The following is a 19,400-nucleotide window of genomic DNA, read 5'->3' as shown; positions in this document are numbered from 1 at the left end:
TGAGCAAAATTGCTTAAATTGTAAAACTAAACCAACTGGGACCAACCCATGCTAAATACTATGGCTCTTGGAAACTGAGCAAAGCATTTCATAGCTGAGATTCAGAAATTTCACAAATCTCTTTTTAAATGTGAGAAAAACACTGTATATTAATGCATCTTTGGTAAGTTCTGTGACTTTTTGCAATTTGCAAGTAAGCCTGTTTAAGTCTTTTATTGCTAGTCTTTCCCCCTCCAATTTACCATATAGTTAATTCATACTTTATTACTACATAACTGTATAAGATTTCTCACGTCATTCAGTTGAAAAATGCATATCTACTAAGTAAACTTAATCTTGGTATTGACAATGAATTTGAATATATTGTATCTAGCACTTTCCTTTTTTACAGCAGTTACATAATGCATCTCCTCAAATTTTAAAATTAATTCTAGTAACAAATGCATTATAAAAAATATAATATGATATTTTTTAATATTTTAGTATTGATCTTTTATATTTACTGCTACAGTATGTGATCTTTAAAATGTTACATTGCGAAAAAAGTAACAATAATAAAATAAAAATACACTTTTCAAACATAAATGTAATCGCATAGTACATTTCTTTGTAGCGGTTTATGGTATACTATATTTTATTGTATGCTTTATAGGTCATAGAAACTCTTCAGACTCAACACACATCATCATAGTTGCACTTGATCCAAACGCCATTTGTTTAAGGCTAGTTGAATCTTTTTTATCTAAGACTGTTGCCATGTTATACATGTCAAGCTCTGGTTCAACCTTTCTCTTCTTCAATTTATAAATCATCTACATAGAAAAGAAAAAAAGCAGACACAGTCAGATACACATGAATTTTGTGTTTTGTATGAGCAGATGTCACTATGAATGATTGTGATATGTATATTAATGAGCCCAGACAGTTTCCCAACATTAGAAAGCATTACCTACTGAAGAGACATTCATTCTTATGCTGGGAAACAGATTGTATACAGTATCTGCAAATGTGTGGCTCTACTGTTGGTACATGTGTAGAAATGTTTTAAAATGCTATTTTTCCAAAAATGAAATGTGTATTGGAATGAAATGTTAAACAAAAAACATTTAATTGTAATTATTCAAATGAATTAGATTGAGGAAGAAACAGTAGTCAAGGGCCATTCATTTGCTCAAGCTGACTTCTAAAATGAACTATATTGTTTGTGAAAAATACTTGAGATTGAGACCTGTGGAAATCTTAACATCTACCAAGGATTTTACAAGGAACACAACGAAAACCTTCATTTTGGCAAAAAACAGAGAAGGCTGCAATACAAACTTATTGATGTAAAACTTTTAACAGGTCAAGCCCTTATGGTGCTAGAGGGCAAACTTCTAGATTTAAATGTTTAGTCTAGCTCATTTGATTATGGCCATAGCACAGATAGTTAAACTACTGTTCACACTCCAGGATGTTCTATTACAGCTGGGTGCTATATTTCAGTAAAAACTATGGCAATCTCCATTATTATGACCAAATAAAATACAATATTTGGATTTCAAAATAGTACTTACAGTTTTCCAAATGGGTAAATGCAATAATCCATACAAAAGCACAAAGCAATAGATGGCACATTCAAGATACATAGTACATTCAAAAAGTTCAATGTAGTCCACAGATAAATGCTGAAGCTGCTGAAAACAGAAATTGTGTTTTCTATAAACAATTTAATTTACATTGTAAAATTGAAATAATGTTATTGTAAGTAGTTTAACATAGAAAGAGAGATATACTGTACTATACAGGTTAATCAGATTAAATAGCAAAAAATGTAACAAACACAAAAAGGTTTTTTAAGAAGCTGGAATTATGTGTTCTCACTCACTATAATAAATTAACACAACATCAGTGACAACTAAGTAATTACTGGAATCTGAGTTATTCATTTTATTTAAAAAAATATATCCCTCTACGTCTTTTAAATAGGTAAAAAGTCAAGATAATTAATTTCAAAATAACCAGGCACAGTATTACTATGCACCTCTAGAATCTAGAATTATCTGTCAACCTATGCTTTAAAAAAGATTAATCTAATTTATAGTGCATGAATTAGCCATGAAAGGTGATGTATGGTAGGCTTCCATCCTGATGATTAAGGGAGCACCACTTTCAAGACAAAGTCACATTTTAAAAACAAAATGATGTATTTCGATGTATTCACAATCCTGTTTACTGAGAATAAGCAGGGTGAAATTCAGCAAAAGCTGAAGAATGTGAGAAAAGGCTAATGCAAACCAATGTACAGTACTAACCAGAAATAAGAATACAATAAGGTCTGTAGGACATGGGTAAGACCAAAGGGAAAAATTTGTTTTCATATAGAGCATGTACAGTATACTAATGACTGAATATCTATTTATAGCTTAGCACCTTACAAACCTAACTACAGATTAATAAGCTTATCTAATTGCATATCTTACAATAATTAAGAAATTGATACCAAAACATTAGATGTGCAAAAACATAAAAGAACATTTTTCAAATAGTTATACAGTAGTTGCTAAATATAATCACTTTAAAGTTTAAAAAACACAGCTGAAGACTTCTCAAAGACAATAGAATGGTTTCTATCTTTCCTAAACATGCCCATTTCATCACTGCTCAGAAACATTTATATTATAAACCTATGTGGTTAAAGACGCATGTTCCCTTGGGTTTCCTCTGGTTGCTCCAGTTTCTTACCACAATCCAAAAATATACTGGTAGGTTAATTGGCTTCTGGGAAAATTGGCCCTAGGTGCATGTGTATCTGTGTTTGTGTCTGTATGTTCACTTTGATGGACTGGAAGCCCAACCAGGGTGTACTCTGCCTTGTGCTCATTACTTACTGGGATAGGCTCCAGCTCCTCCACAACCCTGAATTGGGAGAAACTGTTAGAAAAATGTATGAATGGATGTTGTTAAAGAACAGATATGGGATGTTCCATGTGTTCTGCCTCTAAACCAGTTAGTTGAAACAAATAAGTAGATCATGTTGATTTTGTGCTCCATGTTCATACAATCTACTTCATCCGTACAAAAGTAAGATACTTACACCACCTCGTCCAATTATTTGTCCGGTTTTGTTTTTGTCTGGACCAATAATTGAGCCTTTTGGCACAGAATGTGGATTCAGAAATTCAGAATGAGCATAATGCCTTCTTTGTTTGGAGTAAGTCTTTGCTGAAATATCTAAATTAAAAAAAATATATATAAAAAAAACATGCATCTGAAATTCAGACCTGTGTTAGTGGATATCCTGATGGTGGATGTAGAATTACCTCCTCATTCCATATGTCCGTAAGTGTGATAGGTTACTGTAGTTATTTGGCATTCCCAATACAAATCATCTATTAAATTAATCTCGCACATTGCATTAGAAATATTTAATTAATAACAAAAATAACAGAACAAGTTTGTTTGCTTCCAGTTTCTTTAATTATAATCTTCTAGTCTTTTCCTGTTGTTATATAAGGGATCATCATACACTTAAGTTTATAAAATAACACTAACAAAATAATTACTTGTACACTATACAAGCTAGAAATTACTTCACCAATTCAAATTAGGTGGAAATGTAGGAAGGGCAGATTGTGCAATTTAGCCAAGGCACCAAGCTATTCCTGTAATGGACTGGCATCCCATCCAGGGAGTATCCTGCCTTGTGCCCAGTACTTCCCAGGATAGCTTCCAGGCCACCATGACCCCGAGTTAAATAAGTGGTTAGTGAAAGTGATGATGTTACCAAGCTACTCTTCACGCCCTTCTATTGTAAAGGGCCATTGGCCTTTAAGAAAGAAGAAGCAAGAAACAGGCTGACATATCAATATCGTGGAAGCAAATATAAAACTGTTGAAATAAGAAAACAACTTACTTTTTTAACCACTGAAGGGTCATAAATAGAACAGTTTAGTACAGTATTTTTAATTACAGCATTGGTAAAATAATTGACATATACTTACCCTTTTGGAATTTTGGAAATAAGATGGGTACTTTCTCTAGGGAACAGGACATAAAAAAAAACGTTTTTTGGTTTGCACTAAGTGGCACTTTTTTCATCTTCCACAATACTGAGAAAAATATGAAGGGCCTAACTAAAATACCAAACTTTTGAGCAACATTGACATAAAACATTAAATAATAAATTCCCTTTTCATCTTTTAAACCGGTTCAAAATGATCAGTGATGATAGGCTTGCCTGTCTCCGCACAAACGAGTAGAACTGGGGTCTCAAAAGGTTGGGCACGAATAAAAAGGGGGGGCGGAAAAACCGCAAGGTTCTACTGTACATGAGGCAAAATTTAGATTTAATTGTTTAAATTGCAAGAGGCCTTTTAGCGGGTCCCATTTTAGCGAAGAAAACCTACTCATTAAATAGCGAGAAGAGGAGTGTTGGCAATTTACCTGAAGTGAGGGCATCGGCAGACAGTAAAACAAAGGTCATCAGAAACAAAATCACGAGATTCTTCTCAGAAAGGCACATTTTAAAAATTTGCGTGTTTGTCTGTTTTTAACAAAACCCGTCCGTACAGTTATACTGTACTTCTCCCTCCTTCGCCAAATGTGTCAGTTGAAAAAATTGAAAATCGTTCTCGCGCGAGAACGATCCCTTGTCCGGAGAGTGAAACGATACAAGTGTCAATACAATCAATTTGTATGGCATCTTACTCGTATTTTACCTAGATTTGCTCAGAAACTGTGTTTCGGTTTGTAGTTTGCTTTTTGGAACTGAAAGACTACGGACGAGGTGCGCAGTATCAATTCCTAGCCAATGGCAACGTGAAAAACGCATATTTTGAACTCTCCGTGTATGCTTCTACCTAACATTTTTTGGGGGGTTATTCAAATATGTAAAATTTGTGTAAAGAATTGTTTAAATGATAAAAGGTAAGGTGAACGTACGACAATTATTATCTGGCGGACGCTTTTATTCAAATCAACCTGCATTTGTACCTGTTTTTATACTGCCGGAGCCGCGTCAGTGAAGCCGCTTCTCCACTTTGAACACGTCCTCCACTCAAAAATAAGAATCACCCTGAGATTTTTAATGACCATGGAGAGTCAGGACTTCAGTTTTATGTCTCAAATGAAGGACGGCGCCTTTCTTACAGTATAGTGTACCCATCACTATACTGGGGCATCAGGACCCACACAGACTGCAGGATGACCCCACTAACACCTCTGCCAGTAGCAACCTTAGCTTTCCCAGGAGGTCTCCCATCCAGGTACTGGCCAGGCTCCCACCTGATGAGCTTCAGTGGGTTGCAGGGATATATAGGTGCCAACAAAACCTTACGGGTTTAAAGTATTTTAAACATGTTTTTACGACAATGTTTTTTTCCTGCATGCTGCAGAATCTACCCGTTGTTCTGGTTTACAAGAAGTATGGGATTTGAGAATTCCTGTGTCCTGTATGAAAACAGATATTAAAAGACTTAATATTTTAATTCCACAAGCCCAGTGGCTCCTTTTTGCCCAGTGCAGGTGGCGAAGAAAGACAGAGCAGGTGCATCAGGCTCACACAGGTCGATTGCCATTTACGTTTCCAGAGGGGCCTGTGGATCAGGGGCAGAGGAAAACAGCTGGAAAGGCAGAGAAAGACACACAGGCATCCACTGGACACACGTGGGGAGTAAGAGGGGGAGGAAAGGCTTCCCTCTGCTTGAATGGGCAGAGCAGTGGCTCTGTGGCTAAGGATCTGTGCTTGTGGCTGAAAGGTTGCTGGTTCAAATCCCACAGCTGGGAGAGGAATCCTATTCTGTTGGGCCCCTGAGCAAGGCCCTTAACCCCAACTGCTCCAGGGGCGCTGTACAATGACCCTGTGCTCTGACCCTAAGCTTCTCTCCCTGTCTGTGTGTCTGTGTCTCATGGAGAGCAGCTGGGGTATGCGAAAAGACGAATTCCTAATACAAGAAATTGTAGAGGGCTAATAAAGCAACATTATCATTATCACATGAAACAAGTGGGGCTAGGAAAAGGGAGAGGTCACATAATCAATAACAGTGTGGTACAGAATGTTACAGCATCACCATTCAATCAGCAAGCAGCACGTGTGTCCAGTCGCATCCCTGAGAAGCCTGCATGGGGTGTCCAAATTCGGGTAGGAAGAAAGGAACACGTGGGTTTTAGCAGGGCAGGTCAGCGGGCCTGCTCACTTGCAGGTCCTAGGTACCATTAATGAGCCCCAGAGATTTTTGTTTCATGCGCGCACACACACACAAAAAACAACACACGGAAGTCCACATGGAACACTTGGGAAGTATGCTGCCCAATCGATACGATTTACAATCAATCTGCCGTTTCTTGAATTATCAAACTGGATGCCAAAATTCAGATGAAGAATTCGAAGTTTTAAACAGCCATAGCAAATCAGTTGTGTCTAACCATATTGGTAAGCAAGGTTACTTAAAACGTGTAAGACTAAAAAAAAATGTTAATTGCTTTTAAAGTTTAAAACGAATCAGAATCTACTAATTGTTCTGGCTAATACGAGATCGTAGGATTAATTCCGTGTCTTGAGAGACTTAATATTCAAGTTCTACAATCCCAGTAACTCCATTTTGGAAAATTCCCTCAGTGAAATGAACTACATTGTTCAGCATTCTTTTAATCTCCAACCTATAAAGCAGACAGTATATACAGTTTCCTTGAAAAATGGGCTACAGCAATGAAGAAAAAAATTATCCTGGCTTTAACCTCTGGATACCGCATCGCCTTTCCATTGCACAAAAAGACACTCGTGACTCTGCAAAAACAGAAAGTTCCTTTTACTCCAGACAACACGCTTGCTGAAGACTTTTCGGCAGTTTTGCGACTAACTGCAGTCTTTTACGCGAATCGTTTCCCAGAGTCACCAGGGCAGTTGCCCCGTTACTAGGGCGATAATCCCACCCCTTTTGAATCGGAAGGATCCGATTGGTTAGTGGCATTGTTGCCGTCAAGCAGGCGATTTGCCGAGAAGTGTTTGATGCATGATAAGTGACTTTATGATATTGTTTTATTTTGCTTAGGGTCAGGCTTATTTAGCTTCGTTCTGTGGAAAAGTATATATTTTTTAACACATTACTCTGGGAACTTTGCTTTGTGAGCGGTCTGTTGCGTGTTACGTAAAATGGTCGGGGTGAAGGTAATCGGGAATGATTCTGAATTCCAGCCTGAACTTACAAGCGCCGGCTCCAGACTCGCCGTAGTCAAGTTCACTATGGCTGGGTAAGGGCGGAAATCTAGTCCCAGGCTTCATTGCGAGAGCCGGGGCATTGTACATTTTCTTAGCGAAGAAAGTAATTCCATTAACATGATTGGAAAACAATAAAATAAAATGAATGCACACGCGTGAATATTTAATAGCAATAAAATAAAAATAGTATATTTCTCTGATCATTGAAGTTAAAAGAGTATTTCGGGTTCTCAAAGTATTGGTAATACAAAGCTACATTGAAGTGGGGTAGCAAGTACGTCAGTAAGAATTCAATTAATAAAAACGGGGCTGTTACCGAAGTCGTGATCAAACGTTAAGAAGTAATTTGAATCTCAGATGTAGCGAGCTGCTACCCTTGAATTTAAAAGTGAAACTGTTTCTTTTGGTGATCGTGTTACGGTCGTGGTGTAAGTCTGTGCTTTGGTATTTGCATTAACAAGTATCTATCGCTTTGTTTCATTGCATTAGAAGTTGTTGTTTCTAATTCAGGATTTCATTTCCCCCCCAATATTTTGACACTAATATTTTGACACCGCGCGAACATGGAATCGTATAACATTTAGCCAGTCTCTCGCAGACTCTAGTTGAGTGAATCTTGGATGAAATTGGTTCCAGTAATTTGTAGTTTTACGTAACGTGTTTCATTCATGTTAATAATTGATGAACTACTTAATAGCTAACTAGAAACGTCTCAGTTTTTTTCAAGCTCATTTGGTAAATCTTCAGATATAATGTGACTTTAATCAAATCGATAAGCAGCATCTTTACAAAGTTATACACACCAGCGTTTTGGATTATCCAATAGATAAAACGTTAAAATACAAAGTAATCTATTCTGTAAGCACCTGACTGGTTTTAATGAAAACTGTCCCAATTCCGAATTCAGTTGTTACTTTGTTGCAGAATGTTGACTATAAAGGAACAAGTAAAGCTTTATTTCATGCTGAAAAGAGAAGAAAAGAGAAACAACGTTTCGGGTATGAAGAAGACTACAGCCGTAACGTATTTTTTTCTTTTCAGCATGGAATAAATCTTTACTTGTTCCTTTGCAGCCTACGCATGCTGACGCAGCTCCCTACTTGAATGTTGATGATGCTTCAGTATTTGTCCTAGTAAATGCTTCATGGATTCTTTCTGCTTCATGGATTCAGCTTCTTTTTAGTTTCATTGAGTTCATTTGTAACTGAAAAACGTTTTGGGATGATCCTAAGCATCAGCAAGCCTCTACTTCTTAGAATCTCAGCGCTGCTCTCAGTGATGCTTACTGACATTTTTTTTTTTGCCTTTCTTTCAGCTGCCGGCCCTGTGTAAGAATAGCTCCTGCTTTTAATATGCTGAGCAATAAATACCCACAGGCTATGTTCCTGGAGGTGGACGTGCATGTGTGCCAGGTGAGTTGGGCTGGAACATTCTAAGATAATCACCTGGAAAACCGCACTGTAACTCCACTTATGTAATCGGACCACCTCTGCGTGCACAGTTGCAGTGCTTCTTCTATGTGTGTGTCACACGAGCTTATATGTGCTTCCCGCTCTTCATTCAGGCCACTGCTGCTGCAAATAATATATCGGCGACGCCTACGTTTCTGTTCTTCCGAAACAAAGTGAAGGTTGATCAGTACCAGGGGGCGGATGCCTCAGGGCTGGAGGAGAAGATAAAACAGCATCTAGAAAATGACCCTGGAAGCAACGAGGATTCCGATATTCCCAAAGGATACGTAAGTATAAAGATTGCCATGAGGGGGGCCGCTAAGAAGTTTGCTCCGATGACTCAGCTTCTGACAAAATGTCTGCCAGTGGGGTTCTTTTGTCAACATTATTTTTCTAGCTGGTGGGTGGAGGGATCGCGCAGGATCCATCGTTACCGGTTTTTGGGTGCAGTTTTCAGGAAAAATTAAGTTGTTCTTTACTGGGTGATAAACAATGATTTATCACATACCCCGACCTTTATAACTGACAGTTTTGCTTTTGGTGGGTGTTGTCTGTGCCACTACAGTGTAGCGGGGTATAAGTGCCTATCAGTTCTCTTACACTACCTTTAACCCAAAGCTTAACCTCCTACCCTTATTTTACACATAGAAGCTGTGTGTTAACTGGGTACATTTTAGTGGTTCCTATGTTGACAGTACTACCACAAGCACCAGTTATAAGCACAGCATTGATTATGAGGCAGATGTGGAAATAGGCATTTGATGTTTGATAGGCCTGCTCCATATTATTTTTTATTCCATTTCCTCAAATAGAGTGATGGGATCTGTGGCCCTTCCCATCCAGACTTCATGTCCCCAACATTTTCTTTGATGAAAACATGTTTGTGAGATTACTGCAGGTATTGATTGTGACAGATTTGAGCGAAAGCTGTTCGAGGTAGAAGAGCTGTTCTCTTGCATATTTAAAAATTGACAATTGAAAGGAAAGGCTTATGCCTAATGGCAAGCTTTTGAAAGAATATAGACAAGATGGGTGGATGTTCGTTTAATATTAAATCCAGTGACAGAAAATGTTTTGGGAGGCTGAGTGCATTCCTACCAGTAGCATGAGCGAAGGAATGTCTGTGTCAGTATTAGTAAATGTACTAATATTCTGCCCAGATGCTGTATGTGGAAAAAGTAGTCTCTTACCTCCAAAAGTCCATATCTTTTGTCTGGCATTACAGATGGACCTCATGCCCTTTGTTAACAAATCTGGGTGTGAATGCCTCAATGAAAGTGATGACAATGGCTTTGAGAACTGCTTACAGAAAGACCCCTCTTTCTTGGAGTCGGACTGTGATGATCAGGTGAGTCAGTAGCTCATGCGGTTCACGTCATAATGTTGTGTGCCGTGGACATGGGTCTGCCATGGGGTGGATTTCCTGTGGGCATTGTGGGAGAATGCAAGTCGTCTGTGAGATTACATCTCAAGAGGAGAAATGCAAGAGTAGCCTCTCGCCTATTCTGAGAAATGCCATATTCGTAAGCACCTTCTATACTGCGCCTGCTAATAAGTTCTGTCTCATTTGTCTGTACCACCAGGTGTGGACTTTTGTGATATTTTTTTTAATGAATCCTGTACAGAAGGCTTTTGGTTCCCTAAAACCAGTCTACTCTCTTTGAATTCTGTATATGAATATCTAACAGGCAGAATGAAAGGCTTCGGTAAACAAGTTTCTCACCAGTTAGTCTTTTTTCCTTTTAAAGATTTAAAATGGCTACATATTTTTCACTTAATGAAAGAATGTCTTTGGTCATGTACAGTGTTGACTAAAATGTTAAAACATTTGACATTGACTGACTGAAATATAAAAAAATACTGCTGTTTTCCAGCCTTACTTGTCATGCGTTTTTAACTCAATTGTTTCGCTAAACTTATCTTGGACTACTTTCATGAAATAGGAGATGTTAAAAATGAAGTGAAATGTTTTGAGTTATGTATTTTCACACTATTGGAAACCACTTGTCAGAACAACAGTTGTAATCTGCAGCTGTAGTACTACATCTCTAGTATAATGTTTCCTACTGTAATGCATTGCAGAATGCCATCTACCATGCTAAGACCTAAACAATCAATTTATTCCTTCTGTGTATATTAGGATTACGTTGCTGTTGCTGACCGTTTGATCTTGTCACTTAAATTCTTTCCTAGAAGCACACCATCTCAGCCTTTCTTGATGCAAAGAGCTGTTTTACCTGGGCAGTAAAAATGGCATGAAATCAAAAGCACACAATGCAGTTTGGTCACAACAAGCATGATTTATTCATCCTCATGCATGACTTCCTGAAACTCCACGGGACACCTGTTTGTATCTGAATGCATACCACAGTGCCAGCTAGGACATTGCCATAGTGGTTTTTATGGCTTTGGATCCAGAGCAGGGAATTTAGTAACCTTATATATATGACAACTATATCTGTAGACCATCTAAGATAAAGTATGAAATGCATAGATTTTTCAGATTCTCTGACGTGGTTTTTATTAGCTAGTGTGCCATCCATGACCATTTGGGTCATACTCCCAAATCAGAACTGATTAAAGTAATGTAAAATAATGAAAATATGTAGACAGTGGAGTGTGCAAGAGTGGAATACGTCATTTCAGATCCCCCAAATATATGCTGCTTCATAATTTGTTTCAAAACAAAACAAGTTTTCGTTTAAATAAACAACACAGAAAAAAGTCACTGACCGAAAAAATAACGTATTTTCTTTTCGCTTCTAGCTACTGATTACGATGGCCTTCACTCAGCCTGTCAAACTGTTTTCAATGAAACTTCACAGCCCTGAAATTGGTAAGGCTTTTTTATGAGATTGTTTGAGCAGGATTCAGAAAGTGACTTTTACTGAATATCATGCTGTCGCATTTTCTTGGCTATGAATGTGGCAGGTATTAGTCATTTGCTGACAGCACCTTCCACAGTTTCCCTGTGTGCTTTAAAAGTTGTTCACCACTGCAGAGCAAGCACGAGCCATCAGGCTTTTGGTTAGTAAAAGTCTCAAACCATGTTGCCATCTTTGACAAATGACCGCATGATGTGGTACAGTCTATTATAGCACAATGTGAGCAGCAGCTTAAAAAAAGGCAGAAGAGTGCACACTTTGAACATTTTGCATTTATAGGTGCCATCATAGATGTGTCATTACAGAGACTCAATGAGGTGTGTAAGGGTTATATTCTGTGCAACCTAACATAGGCTGAAATGCACGCAACCCAGAATGAACTGTTATACGCACTCATTTACCACAGTTACCATTATTACTGTTACATTACTGTACAAAATTGTACTATGGCAATGTTAATACACTATACAGTACTGTATCGTGTGGCATTCTGATCCCCAGCGATTGGCTTTAACTTTCCCTTGTTACAGTATTACTGAATGCAGTACTGCACCATTGACATCTGCACAGGGGCATAATACAATGGCCTTCATCTGAGAAGGGATTTTGAAAGCCTTATAAGGCGCTATGAATGTAAATAACATTTCTACCTGGCTAGGGATAACCTGCTGAATTATAATCAGTGTTGTTAAGCAATATGGGACGACACAAAACGACTTGCACAAAAGTCTGTAATGAAATGGCACCAGATTTTACTAGTTAGTTATTAAAAGGGAATGTCCAGTGTTTGTATTGGGATCCAAAGTGTGATTTGTCAACTGGGAAATGACTTGTCAGGCAGTAGATTCACAGAAAAGTGAACCTTGTTCATGCCTCAGCTCCATATTAAGGAAAAGCAGTGATCACCTTTTAGTTCAAGAGGCAGGTTTGGGGAAATGTTTTGTAAAACAAATTCCAAATGAAGATTCATGACATTAAATGCTTACCTGCATATATACCTGTCTTATGGGTATTCTATTTAAATCAGAAAATGTTCTCTATTACTTTCAAAACCTTTAATGTGGGACAGTAATCCCTATTGTATTTTTTTATACAATGCAACAAAACAGATTCAGTAAATAAAATCACTGCCACTTGCCATAAGAAATGTGTAACGTATATGCTACAGGAGCACAATTTTGTGGCAAAGACAGGTTATTGCAGCTAACAGACACAGGTGTCAAATTTCTCTTGGGGAAGTGTACCTTTGGATGCATTTTGAAACACACTGTTCTTTCCTCTGATTGTGCACACAGCTCAAGCACCAAAGTGTGTAAAAATCTTCATAAACCTGCCCCGCTCTATGGACTTCGACGATGCTGAAAGAAGTGAAGCCACCCAAAAACTAGACCTCACAGAAGATGACGTGAAGGAAGAGGGCATTATACCGCTGCGTTACGTCAAATTTCAGAACGTTAACAGCGTAACTGTAAGTAAAAAATTAACTGGCCGTTTCATTTGTGGAATTTCTGTTTTGTATAGCTGTTAAGGATAATTGTAATGTTTGTTCCAAATTTTTTAGATGAAACGGTCTGCTTTACAGAAATTGTCAGGATAATTTCATTCAGATTTTAAATTCTGAGACGTAGGTTCTTCAGTAAAGGAAATTTAAGACAAACATTTGTATTTGTTTGGAAGGTATACATTTTGCATTTATAGACACTCCCACACAGTGTAGGATTCATATGTTATACGTGGGCAACAAATGGAAATACATGGGTAAACGAGTTAAAAACAAGGGCTTACAACCAAGTATGGCTTATGCCTTAATTAAGCAAATAATGTCCCTGCATGTTTAGGATTATTATGAAAATGAAGGACAGGTCTGTTAGCTTGGAACTATGGCTACAAGAAGATACCTCTGTAACGCTGAAGGAGGGGTGAATGTTAGGTTATTTTGCAGGAGTGTCAGTGATCAGAAAAGCACAACTTGGTGATGTTTCACAAGCAACCTTGTCTAAAGTGATGTCAGCTTGGAACTCCAAGGGCAACAAATGGAGAATGCCCCAGGATTATGATTATGAGCTTTCCTTTGAAGTGGATAGCAAAACAGGAGAACAACTGCAGATCAGTTGCCTGCGAATTTCAACCAAGGACATGAGCAGCCTCTTTAATCAAATGATGGTCTGCCGAGATTTCCACAGAGCAGAATACCATATTCCGGTTGCACTGCACAAATCACACCTGGAAGTGCATGTCTGTGCGCCCAGTGATTCAGAGGGCACAGGAAAAGGACTGCTGAGTAATGGAGAAATAAGATGTGGTCTGATGAATCATCCTTCTCCATGCCTCTACCAATGGAGTTTCAAGACATGTAGCTGGCATGGTTTGGGTACAACCGTTCCCTTATTAGGAAGGGTTAATGCTGACCACTGCTTAATGGCACTGAGTGGTCACCTTCACTCAATGTTGCAGCACTTCTGTCCTGCTGGAAAGGGTGTTGTCCAGGATGACATCTAGAGCATGTGTGGTCGCCCAGCGGTTTGATGAGCTTGACACTGATGTTATCTGTATGTCAAGGCCTTCTCAGTCATTAGATCTGAGGCCAGTCAAGAATAGGTTTGGGATATAATACATATAAGCCATACTTGCCACACTTAACTGCCCAAGACTCTTATTAAGTGACTTCACATATTGACAGTTCACGTATATTGATTTTTTTCTTAGATTTAGCGACAGGAGGTTCATTTTTAATCTAATTAAAGGGCACTGAAGACATAAACATTTTATGTAATGCCGGAGAAATAAGTGTTAAAACATTCTGTTGAAAAGTCTCTGTAAACAAGCTATAAGTAGGTTTCTATGACCTACAAACTAACTGTCCAAAGTTAATGGGCTCAGTGATCATACAACTTCATTATATCAATGAACATACATGGGAAGTAACTTGCATTGGCTGACTATGTGTAATAGTGAAAAGACTTTCATTTCGTCAGACTGATCTAAACCAGAGAGTTCAAATTCAATTCCTCAAACGTTTGGTGTCTTCTGGTTTTTGTCCCAACTTGTAGTAGTCCATTCAACAAGTAACCTAATTATTTTCTTAGACGTATGAAGTATATTTCGTAAGGACTTTTACAATTCATTATTCAAAATATTAAATGTACAGTACTCAATAAAACACCTCTGAGTCTGTATAGAAGTATGGGAATTATGCAGTTACATAAAGACTGAATGACTGAATGTTAGCCAGAAGATACTGGACTCTCCAGAAAAAAGTTTGAGACTTCAATACTTCAACAAAGCTGCATGCATCCCTTTCATCTTTTATGAAACAAAAAAAAAGACAAGCTGGGGCATAACTGACATAAGTGTGTTACTTATTTTTCCTACAAGCTTTTGTTCATTTATGTAGAAAGTACACTTAGGTGGGTTTATCATCAACCCTTCCTTAAGGTAAAATAGTACTATAAGCCTAACCTTAATGCATCTACATCACATTGCATTTCTTGTTGTAGATTTCCCCCAGTCGTATTATTTCAGGGAAACTGTAAAGGCTTTATTTCTTACACTGAATTGCAACACGAGTGCTGTGCACAACAAAGTACTTGTAGCCCCCAATAATTTTTAATGCGCGAGTACTTTCTGTTCCGGTAAGCATTACGTAGTGATATGGCAGCAATCAACATAATTGTCTTAAGCATACTGTAAAGCAGGGGCATGCCCATGCTGTGGCTCATTAGGCTATTGCTTTTGCTGATTTCTGTAGCATTAAGCAAGCTGTGATGATGAGCTGTACCATTGATTGGTCTTCATATTCATAATCAATTCCAGGACTATCTCCTGCAAAGTATGTGACCACTTCTTTATGTTGCACCTTGAAGCAGGGACTTGTATGGTCTTAGTATGAACATAAAGGAAGTTAGATTGAAATGGTTTAGCAACATGGAAATTGAGACATTTGAATGGGATATATACACTATAAACAAAATTTTATTAAAAAGGGTAAGCTGTATTTACAAGTGGATTAATTAATAGCGCTGTGAATGCATTTTCATATGGTCTTCTGTTTCCACAGTGGCTTCTATAACATCTGAAACCTAGACAGTTTTCAGTGCCATTATAACATTATTATTTTTGCTTTGTTCCAAATATTGTTCAGACATGATTTGTTCAGCGTTAAATGAAATATGGAATTACATTACCTATGGCATTCGAGATTTCACAAATATTTGAGGAATATGGTTTCATCACCACTATTAAGCATGTACTTCATGGTGTAGCATTTTAAACAAGTTTTTTTTTAAAGCAATTTTACTGCACTGATAGGATTGGTGTTCATAAAAAATGTTTGTTGTTAATTCTTACTCTTTTTTTTTCCTTTAAGCTATTTATAAAGTCCAACCAAGGGGATGAAGAAACAACGAAAGTAAATTATTTAACTTTTATTGGAACCCCAGTACAAGCCACTAACATGAATGACTTCAAACGGGTGAGGAACAGTATGATTGAATGTTTGTTATGAGAAACACAGCTTTGTCATTGTTTGCTGGAAATTAATGAGAAAGTAGCTTGGACAACTTACCAGCTTTTGAGTTTGGGATGAGGTGATTTTATCCTATCGCCACTCTAGTTGGGCACACACCTGAGACTCTCCGGATGAGAGTAAAAGCAGTGTAGTGGAATCAGTGGATTCAGACTGGGTCTCTCCTTTTGTGCACACAGCCAGCCATTTATCTGAGCATCTGATTCTGGCTCTCTAAGCACTTTTAATACTAAAGAGAGATTTAAACACACCTGAGCAGCTTGAATTGAATTCCAGTAGCTCTCCTTGCATCCTCATATGGAATTCCACCGTGTCCTTATAGCCTTTGTCAAGTCAGACTTGAGGCAGGGCTCATGGTAATGTCCGATTTCCCCCTTTCCATTGACCAAAAATACTGCCTTAAGATCTTCGTCTTGTATACACACACTTTTCCCCAAGCTGTAGGCATACCTCAATGTACTACTTTATTTTAGATATGAATCAATTTAAATATATATTTGAGGAACAGGTAAGTGATCACCATTTTTTCATTTAATTTATGTGGTTAGCTGTTCTTGAAGCTGCTTTTAACCCCAGTGTCCTGCCCAAATTTCCCCCTGGCCTTAACCTATCATGGCCTCTGAATACTCCCCATCTAACAACTGACTTTATTACTCTGTTCTCCTCCCAACTGATGATGATAGTGATGAGGATTATATATATTATGTAATTTCTCTGGGAGCAGATTCAGGAGGTCACACCTAGGGTTCGAGTCAGCCATGTTGGTACTGTCTGCATGACAGCAGGCCTTCTAGACTTCAAGAACTGGGCCTCAATGCCTCTTAGTTGCCTCCAGCTGTTGAAAAAGCAGGGTTTTGTCACCCTCTTGTGGCCAAAGTGATATTTACATTTCTTCTGTACTGCTAATCTGCAACAAAATTAAAATGTAGGTGCTATTCTTAATTTTTATCCCATGTTTCTTAAGTGACACTATTTGTACAGGTAAAAATTGGTAAGCTACGGCCCATGTTGTGTAATTCCCTAGGCTGTACGTGCATATTTATCTCGTTCATTTTCCGATTAATATTTGTTTATCTGGTTTAGTTTTGCTAAGTTGAATGAATTCGTAAATTAACATGATTTAATCCTCTCAAATGATGTAACTTGTAAAGGGAGACGCTCACATTTCTCGTGTCGCCACCTTCCTTCCTATAGCATGCTTGCTCAGCACAGCCACTTTTCTACTTCTGCTTCACATGCTTTGCCACTGGACGAGGCTAAATTGACTTTGGTAACAGTCCAGTAGGAAGACTTTATACGTGGAAGTGTACAGTGTAAAATCAGGAAAAAGATCGCCTTATCTCGGATTGAAGTAAGATCACCTCATCAATAGGGAATGTGTTAAAGCCTGCTTAAACAGCAAAACAAAGATAAGCACTTCATACTGTGTATACACAAGTGAGGCTATATCTGGCTGGACTGGTGAACTGCACAGGTTGTTGCTATTGAGCATGCATGTGTTAGACTTACAGTGTAAATAATGCGTGGTCTGAAATACACAAAGCCATGCCCTGTATGTGCTTTACGTAAGGTAACGTACAGGGAAACGTGAATAATACTTGTGACAAATGTGTTTAATAGAAATTAATATGAATATTAGGAAGGGAAATTGATAAAGTCTTATAGCAAACCCTGCTTCAGTCTACTAAAGACCTGTCGCTGGGAGAAAAACTAACCTTTCAGAAGGACAATGATTCAGAACACAAGGCAAAAGCTACATTAGTGTGTCTTAAGTAGAGGAAGGTGAACGTGCTTGAGTGGTCCAGTCAAAATCCTGACTTGAATCCAACACAAAATAGAAATTATCCATCAACAATTCCCAAGCTTCATCAAGTTTACAGGGAAGAATGGCAAAACTTGCTGTGTGCAGAGTTGGTAGAGACCTATCCAAAAGCTGCAATTCACAACTGAAGTAGCATCTGAAAAATGCTGCCAGAGGTGCTTTCATCAAGTATTGACTAGGGACAGAGTGAGTGCTGATACAGTTAATATTTTGATTTTTTATGTGTCTTTGCAGTTTTTGCTGATGTTTAACTTCTTTTTCCCATACGTTTCAAGCATTGAAATTGTCATTTAAAATATTCCCTTAAAATTATACATTTTGTGGTGTTACTGATTATGAAGTTATTTCTATTTGGATGCTTGTTTTTTGGGATTAAGAAATCCTCATAACTTAATTTATGCGACTAGAATACAAAAATGTGAATTAGAATTTAAATGATCTCAGATGGCAGTGTGTTTCTACATGTGGATTGATGTGTTGTTCTATTGAAGCACAGTTTCAATTCTATTGACACAACTTAAATTTGATACTTGTGGTTAGTTTTTTCAAACTTAATTTTGTCTTCAGGCAGCATAAAAAGAGACATTAATTTCATATTGTTATGTTAGCCTTTTTGACAAAAGTCCCTCTTATTTATACCATTTCTTAGGTGTTTCTTACAGGATAAGTAAACCTCCTACTGGTACTTTTTACTTATGAGATAATATGGGACTATATTGAGTGTTTTGAAAGCTTTATTTCAAGGGGGTGGAAGTTTAATTAGATATTAATGAATAAGGCTGCACATGCTAATTAGATTTACCTAGCAGATTTGTAGACTAGTGCATCCTACATGTTAATGTTCTGCATTCAGGCGGAGAAATCAGGTTGAACTTATTCTCAACATGCTTTTGTTTTCTGTATAGGTTGTCGGCAAGAAAGGAGAAAGTCACTGAAAACAAAGAGACACATTGCTGCACTTACTCCAAGGACCTCTTTGCCAATATTACCTGGATAGCTTAAATAGAAACAGAAAGGTCTGTTTCAAATTAACTTCCATTTTCAAAGAGTATATTCACTGCTTCTATTAGGGCAGGTCATTTGAACATTTTTATTGTGATCCAGCTGATATTGTAAATAAAATCAATTGTTTTTCAAAGGCAAGTTGGCTGCTAATGTGTTTTTGTTGAGTCTCAGGCTTGAGTAACACTTTGGTAAGCAATTATTACTTTTTTTCCCCCCCATGTGCTAGTTAGAAACAAATCTCATGAACTTGAAGAACAAGAATAACACTTTTGAGGGAGCAACACAACTAATACTCTATTAATAATTTCCTTAGCCTGTCACAAACTCATTCGGGGAGTACTATTAATGTTGATAGGGCTGTGATTTCAAGTGAGTTTATTTGTTCATAAAGCCAACAGTACAAATTGGATTCCTGACTAGCCCTGGTGCCTGAATCAATGGTTCTCAATCCTGCTTCTGGAGTGGCCTTGTCTGCCGGTTTTTGATTTTTGCTCTTTAAAAGCTGCATGAGATC

At 37.8% G+C, this 19,400-nt stretch overlaps 1 protein-coding gene and 1 long non-coding RNA gene across 3 annotated transcripts; one reads left to right on the top strand and one right to left on the bottom strand.

Moving 5' to 3' along the window:
• Positions 1-602: 602 nt before the first annotated feature.
• On the bottom strand, positions 603-4,760 carry LOC148673653 (uncharacterized). Of its 2 annotated transcripts, none has more exons than XR_015936083.1 (5): positions 4,426-4,760; positions 3,984-4,019; positions 3,077-3,213; positions 1,557-1,673; positions 603-812 (listed from the first exon to the last, which is right to left on the bottom strand). It is a non-coding gene; the product is annotated as an uncharacterized LOC148673653 (long non-coding RNA). The 2 variants fall into 2 exon arrangements; XR_015936082.1 differs by having other exon boundaries at positions 1,557-1,676; positions 4,426-4,753.
• A 2,184-nt stretch (positions 4,761-6,944) lies between these two features.
• txnl1 (thioredoxin-like 1) lies at positions 6,945-19,024 on the top strand. The gene is made up of 8 exons (XM_088630387.1): positions 6,945-7,230; positions 8,514-8,610; positions 8,763-8,936; positions 9,875-9,997; positions 11,416-11,485; positions 12,830-13,002; positions 15,901-16,005; positions 18,787-19,024. Exons 1-8 carry the CDS (start codon positions 7,133-7,135, stop codon positions 18,814-18,816), a joined length of 870 nt encoding a protein of 289 aa, XP_088486513.1. The 5' UTR covers positions 6,945-7,132; the 3' UTR covers positions 18,817-19,024.
• The last annotated feature ends 376 nt before the right edge of the window (positions 19,025-19,400 follow it).

Source organism: Lepisosteus platostomus, chromosome 4 (genome assembly GCF_059453375.1).
Source record: "Lepisosteus platostomus isolate fLepPlt1 chromosome 4, fLepPlt1.hap1, whole genome shotgun sequence".
Taxonomy (NCBI): Eukaryota; Metazoa; Chordata; class Actinopteri; order Semionotiformes; family Lepisosteidae; genus Lepisosteus; species Lepisosteus platostomus.
Note: the sequence above shows the minus strand (reverse complement) of the source record. Positions and strands in the feature narration are given on the sequence as shown.

Bases quoted from the DNA above. Each gene is read 5' to 3' on its own strand.
- txnl1 (XM_088630387.1), top strand. From the start codon at position 7,133: ATGGTCGGGGTGAAGGTAATCGGGAATGATTCTGAATTCCAGCCTGAA. The intron at 7,231-8,513 runs GTAAGGGCGGAA...CCTTTCTTTCAG, and splicing joins GTCAAGTTCACTATGGCTGG to CTGCCGGCCCTGTGTAAGAA. The intron at 8,937-9,874 runs GTAAGTATAAAG...CTGGCATTACAG, and splicing joins CCGATATTCCCAAAGGATAC to ATGGACCTCATGCCCTTTGT.